The sequence below is a fragment of the Empidonax traillii genome, unplaced genomic scaffold (assembly GCF_003031625.1).
Source record: "Empidonax traillii isolate 1590-97213 ecotype Southwest subspecies unplaced genomic scaffold, ASM303162v1 scaffold2300:size67345, whole genome shotgun sequence".
NCBI lineage: Eukaryota > Metazoa > Chordata > Aves > Passeriformes > Tyrannidae > Empidonax > Empidonax traillii.
The window spans coordinates 49,363-56,059 of NW_020957493.1; the positions used below are offsets into that span (position 1 = coordinate 49,363).

Below are 6,697 nucleotides of genomic sequence, written 5' to 3' on the forward strand. Positions count from 1 at the left end.
TGAGGGCCACCTGTCTTACTGGTAAAAACTGAGGCAAAGTAGGTGTTAAGTACCTCAGCCTTCTCCTCATCTCTATTAACTATGTTTCCCTCTAAGTCCATCAAAGAATGGAGGTTTTCTTTGCCCCTCCTTCTGTTATTAATCCTGGCTGCTTCCTGCATGGATGCACATCCATAGCTGATGAAGGGGATTGCTGGGAATTCTGGACACGAGCGTTTGTATCCGGGAGCAAATTCAACAGTCCGGTCGCCTGAGCTGTGGGAATTCTTGCTCCAGCTCCCTGATGCTCTTTTCCTGGGGTTTTCCCAGGCTGGAATCTGTTTGCTGAAGCCCTGGAGGATTCCTCCTTCCCGGGATTTCCTTGGCATTGCCGTGGCATCCGAGTCCAGACACATCCCGGGAGCTTTTCCTGGGAATGTGGGCTGGACTCTGCTCCAGGCTCAGGGCCCTTCTGTTCCTCCAGCCTTTTCCTGTGTTTCCAGAGGGTTCCCTGGTGCAGCTCCGTGGGATGGAGGAGCCTTGGGATCTCCTCTGATTCCTGGTCTTCCCGGAGTCCCAGTCTGGGCAATAAGTGTTCCCTTTCCCAAAGAATTCCTGGAGATAAATGGGAATAACTGTTCTCCCTGCTGAGACTGCTCCATGTTGTCCCACTGGAGCTCTCCATGTGCTGATGGGATTCCAGGATGTGGGATTCCTTGGTGGAGAAGGGAAATAGCGGATAGTTCATCCCTGAGGTGGGTTGGAAATGGGGGATTCTCATGGAATTCCCCTCATTCCCGGGAAAAAGGCTCCCCAGCTTCCTCATTTCTGCCGGTGCAATTCCAGAGGTGTCCCGTGGGTTGATGTTGCTGAGATCCAGTTCACTTTCAGTGGGAACATGGAATGGTTTGGCTGGGAAGGGCCCTTAAAGCCCATCCAGCCCCAATCCCAATCCTGACACCTCCCGCTATCCCAGGTTGCTCCAAGCCCCGTCCAGCCGGGCCCTGGACATTCCCAGGGATGGGGAAGTGTTCTCACTTCTCTGGGAAATCTATTCCAGAGCCTCCCCAGCCTCCCAGCCAGGAATTCCTTCCCAGTATCCCATCTAACACCCCCAGGGAAGGATCCCTTGTGTCCTGTTAACGAACGGTGTGGTTGTTCCAAACCTGGCATCCCAATCCCAATCCCTTCCATGGGCTAACCCACTGCCTCTTCCCTTGATATCCTCTTTCTTCTTTTCCCTTTGTGTTCCCTTCTTCCCTTTCCCTTTTCCCTTTGTATTCCCTTCTTTCCTTTCCCTCTGCATTCCCAGTTTCCCTTTATATTCCCTTCTTCCCAATTTCCCTTTCCCTTTGTATTCCCTTCTTCCCACCTGCTTTTCCCTTGGTGTTCTTCCCTTCCCTTTTCCCTTTGTATTCCCACTTTCCCTTCCCTTTATATTCCCTTCTCCCCTTTCCCTCTTCCCTTTGTATTCCCAGTTTCCCTTTGTATTCCCTCTGTGTTCCCTGAGGTGAAGGGAGGGCTCATCCCAGGCTCCCTGGGAGCAGGGCAGGGAATTTTCGGGATTCAGGCTCGGGGCTTTGCTCGCTTGGCCAGGTTGGGGCCCCAGAATTCCAGGTGGGAGAACATTCCCAGGGCTGAGTTGGGGATGTTTGGGTGGCCAGGCTTCCAGGAAACCCCCTGGTCTCTGAGTATCCGTGGGATTTTTCCCTGGATTCTGTGTTTTCCTTCACTTGGGGCTCAGGATCGAGAGCAAACACGAGGTCACGATCCTGGGAGGACTCAATGAATTCGTCGTGAAGTTTTATGGACCACAAGGAAGTGAGTTGGGAATAAATCCCCCCCCTTCCGTAAAATCCAGCTGCTGGCTGAGCCTGCCTTTCCTGGGCCTGCCTTGGAGCTCAACATCCCGAATTTGGGGGAATTTCCCACAAAATCCACTTGATTTGGCAACATCTCCGAAGGCAAGCGGAGGATTCCCAAAATCCCTGCTTTGAATGAGGCTCCCTGTGCTGGGATTGTCCTCAGGAGCAGTGGGAATGATCTGTTCCTGCTGGATCAGGAATATTTAGGATGTGTTCCTGGGAACAGCCAGGTTTCTGTTCCCAGTGCCCTGAAGGTCCAGAGGGTCTGGAATTCCTGCAATCCCGGGAAAACCTTGTCCCAGGGAAGCAGAAAACCTTTTCCATCGGAATGAGAAACCTTGGGAGGGAAAAAAAGGGAATATAGAAGATAAAGTCCGGATGAATTCCCAGTGTTGCCAACTGAAATCATGGATATCCTGTCAGGAAAAGGCTTTTCCGTAGGAGTTTTGCCAGGAATCTCCCCCAATGGAATATTTTATCCCAAGGGTGTGTTGGAGCTCCATTTATTGTCTCACAGAGACACAAAATGCCCTAATTCCTGAATTTCCTCCCTTGCAGCACCTTATGAAGGCGGAGTATGGAAAGTTAGAGTCGACCTTCCTGATAAATATCCTTTCAAATCCCCATCCATAGGTAAGGAATCCTCATTTCCCAGCCCAGATCCCGGGATTTCTGAGCCCTTCCTGCGGCAGAAATGCTGATTTTCCAACCCTTTGTACCCACCAGAATCCCAAGTATTTCACTTAAAATCGGATTCCATTTACTGGGGTTGCCTTTGCCCCCCGTGGGTTTAATCCCAGCCCTTGCTGAGGGAATCCCAGGCTTTTCCTGCGTGGGAAAAGCTGGGATGTGTGGGTGCTCCCTGCAGCTCATCCCTGTTCTCTCCTTGCAGGATTCATGAATAAAATCTTCCATCCCAACATTGACGAGGCGTAAGTGGAACCCCTCCCGCCCCAGATCCCACAGAATTCCCGATGTATCCCCCCTTTCCTTTGGCTCCAGGGGAATTCCCTGCCCTTAAGTCTCAGTGGAAGCTCCAGTTTCTTCTGTGGTGGGATTGATGGGGAGTGAGGGGGGAATGTGGGAATGAATCCCTTATCCAGCCCCCTGGGAAGGATGATTTGATCCCTGGGTTGTTGTGGGGGCTGATTGTGTTTAACCCCCTCTTTGCCCTGGTCTAACCCGGTTTTTCCATGTTTTCCAGGTCAGGAACTGTATGTCTAGATGTAATCAATCAAACCTGGACAGCTCTCTATGGTGAGTTGGGAATGTCCCTCAGGGCTGGATGTGATTCCAGGACATTTCTTGTTGGAGGGGGGTTTCCAGAATTTTTGGACTCCTCACTCGGCCAAAATCCCGGGAAAGCTCAGATTCCATTGGAGGGAGAGGAGGTGGAACTGGGATGGGATGTTTGTCAGCTCAGGGATGCGGGAAGAGGCACCAGGAGGAGGATTCCCGCTGTGTGGGATATTTGGGATGGATCCCAGCAGGCTCCAGGGGGTCTGTGTGAGCCCTGAGGGGCGGTTGGAGCTGCAGGAGCCACTTGGGGCTTGGGGCTTGTTCCAGTGACATCATCATCTAAAGCTCTGGGAGATGAAATCCGTGGATTTAGTCCCGGAATCCTGGGCTGGGCTGGGCTGGGCTGGGAGGGACCTCCAGGAGCTCCAACCCCCTGCCATGGGCAGGGAACCCTCCATGGGGCAGAGAGCGTTTAAAGAGAGCAAAGAAGGAGAATCATTCAGTGAGGGGGGGAAGCACAGCACTGGCTGGTTTGGTTTTTCCTCGTTTTCCCATTTCCCAGTTTTTTTAAGGCAGGATTAAGAATCCAGCCAGTCGTGTCCATGCAGATTAACCCCCCAGTATCTGCATTTCTGTGCTGAGAGCTGGAGCAGTTTGGGAGCTGCAGCAACTCCCTGCTCAGCCTTTTAATAGTGTTTGATATTTTGTTCCCTCTGGATCCATGGATTTAGCCCTGGAATCCCGGGATGGTTTGGTTTAGGAAATGCCTACAGGCTGTCCTCTCCCACAGTCCGTGTGTTTGGGTGTTGGGATCGGGAGCGGTTTGGGAGTTGTGGTGACTCCCTGCTCAGCTCTTCATGGTTATTTGATGTTTTATTCCCTCTGGAAGACACTTTTTGCTCAGTATCCATGGATTTAGCCCTGGAATCCCGGGATGGTTTGGGTTAGGAAATGCCTACAGGCTGTCCTCTCCCACAGTCCGTGTGTTTGGGTGATGGGATCGGGAGCGGTTTGGGATTTGCAGCAACTCCCTGCTCAGCTCTTTATGATTGATTGATATTTTATTCCCTCTGGATCCGTGGATTTAGCTCTGGAATCCTGGGATGGTTTGGGTTAGGAGATGCCTCCAAGCTCTGCATTCCTGCAGTCCGTGGTGGGGGGGTGTTGGGATCAGGATCGGTTTGGAAGTTGTGGTGACTCCCTGCTCAGCCCTTTATGATTGATTGATGTTTTATTCCCCCTGGATCCATGGATTTAGCCCTGGAATCCCGGGATGGTTTGTGCTGGGAGGTGCCTGCAGGCTCTGCCTTCCCGCCGTCCGTGTGTTTGGGTGTTGGGATCGGGATTGTTTGGGATTAGCGGTGACTCCCAGTGGTCCCTCCGCGCTCTGCTCGGCCCCGTTCCCGTCGCTCCCCCCATTCCCACGTTCCCGGTGGTTCCCGCCGCCGTTCCCGGGTGTTTTCCCGCCGCCAGGCTCGGGGTGTGTGTGTGTTTGTCCCCGCAGATCTCACCAACATCTTCGAGTCGTTCCTGCCCCAGCTCCTGGCCTACCCCAACCCCATCGACCCGCTCAACGGCGACGCCGCCGCCATGTACCTGCACCGGCCCGAGGAGTACAAACAGAAAATCAAAGGTCAGCTCTTCCCGACCTTCCAGACCCAGGGAATCCTCCAGACCCAGGGAATCCTCCAGCCCTGAGGCATTCCCGACATTCCAGCCCCGGGGAATCCTCCAGCCCCATGGAATCCCCTAGCCCTGAGGCATTCCCAGCATTCCAGCCCTGAAGCATTCCTACCATTCCAGCCCCAGGCAGTCCCCCAGCCCCGAGGCATTCCCGCCATTCCAGTCCCGGGGAATCCTCCAGCCTGTGGCATTCCCGCCATTCCAGCCCCAGGGAATCCTCCAGCCCAGCGTTCCCAACATTCCAGCCCCGCAGCATTCCCACCATTCCAGCCCCAGGGAATCCTCCAGCCCGTGGCATTCCGGCCATTCCAGTCCTGGGTAATCCTTCAGCCCCAGGGAATCCCCTAGCCCCAAGGCATTCCCAACATTCCAGCCCCAGGGAATCCTCCAGCCTGTGACATTCCCGCCATTCCAGCCCCAGGCAATCTGGGAAAAACCTGGAAGTCGAAGCCCCCTTTTTGGTCTCGTTCCAGGGGCCCCTTTCCAGGTGAAACAGGAGCGGATGGGGAGGAAGGAATGGGATGTGGGATGTGGGACAGGGCGGGGAATCATCAGCACACCCTGCACAGGGAAAGCTGGAGGGAAGCTGGGATAGGATTCCATGGGATTTTGAGGAATGGGGGAAAGAAATCACCGAGTGACCGAAAAAATAGCAGGAAAATTCTGGTCAGGAGCATCCAGGAAACAATCCTTGGATAAAAAGGGGCTTGTTGGAAGTTCTTTGGGAAGTTCTGGGAGCAGGAATGGAGGGATTGGTGGTGCTGTTGGAAAAGGAGGGTTTGTGCTGTGGCAGAGCAGGAATTCTTGGAAAATCCCAGATCATCCTTCCCTGCCACTCCCTAGTCCATCCAAGGTTTCCTAGAGAATTAATAAAGGCTGGAATATTGAGAGGGGGAAAGACCTGGAAGAGTTTAAAGGAGCAGAGGGGGTTCTGAGCCTTGGCACGTGGGAAGGGCCCTCAGGAAAGGAGGGAATGGTTTATCCTGGAAGTGGGATGGGGTGAGCAGGTCCCGGAAGCTGCTCCAGGAAGGGCTTGGAAAGGGAGTGAGACCCTCCTTGGGATTAGGGAACAGACTCCCAAATCCTTCATTTCCTCAAGTCAGGCCCTTGCTGGCTTTGGGATTTGTCCTAAATCCCTGATTTTGGGAATCAGTCACTCCTGTGCTGTTCCTTGAGGTCCATCCCACTGGGAAGGACTCGGCTGTTCCCAGTTCCGACTGTGTGTGGTGCTGCCAGGGAATCCTTGGGATCCTCCTTGTTCCCAAGGGCTTTGCACATCCACGAGGTCTCCACCTGTTTCTGGACAATGCTGGGAAGGTTTGGGATGCCAGGATGGTTTGGGATGGGAGGGAACTGAGGGGTGGGGACCCCTCCCACTGTCCCTCATCCAGCCTGGCCTTGGGCACTTCCAGGGGTGGGGAATCCGCAGTTTCTCTGGGAATGCAGAACTTATGATTTATAAATGTATCATTTGGAGATGGTTTGGGTATCCTGGAGGTATCATTTATACCCAGTTTGGATCCAATTTAGAGATATTTCAGGATCGTATGGATACAGTTCCATGTGTTTGGCAGGAGTGGTGACACACGCCGGGACCGTGAGCTGTGACTCCTCCCCCCCTGTGCCTGCTAAACACCCCTTTTCCCCCCTTTTCCCCCCAGAATACATCCAGAAATATGCAACAGAAGAAGCACTAAAGGAGCAGGAAGAAGGCACCGGGGACAGCTCCTCCGAGAGCTCCATGTCCGACTTCTCGGAAGACGAGGCCCAGGACATGGAATTGTAGTGGAGGGGCCCTCCTGCTTTTCAGAGACACTCTAATTTCCTAACCATGAGAAGCAGACTATAATATTCATATTTAAACAAAGCAATTTTTTTTATTACTAAACAAGGTTTTTATGAATTATAGCATTGATATATATATATATATA

The 6,697-nt window shown here is 53.0% G+C and overlaps 1 protein-coding gene across 1 annotated transcript in view; it reads left to right on the plus strand.

Moving 5' to 3' along the window:
- UBE2H (ubiquitin conjugating enzyme E2 H) overlaps positions 1-6,555 on the plus strand; it is a 26,159-nt gene extending 19,604 nt beyond the window's left edge. Inside the window, exons 2-7 of the mRNA XM_027909671.1 lie at positions 1,724-1,800; positions 2,403-2,477; positions 2,737-2,776; positions 3,049-3,101; positions 4,588-4,716; positions 6,428-6,555. Coding sequence (XP_027765472.1) covers positions 1,724-1,800; positions 2,403-2,477; positions 2,737-2,776; positions 3,049-3,101; positions 4,588-4,716; positions 6,428-6,552 — 499 coding nt within the window. The 3' untranslated portion in view covers positions 6,553-6,555. The remainder of the gene's footprint in view (positions 1-1,723; positions 1,801-2,402; positions 2,478-2,736; positions 2,777-3,048; positions 3,102-4,587; positions 4,717-6,427) is intronic.
- Positions 6,556-6,697: the final 142 nt, after the last annotated feature.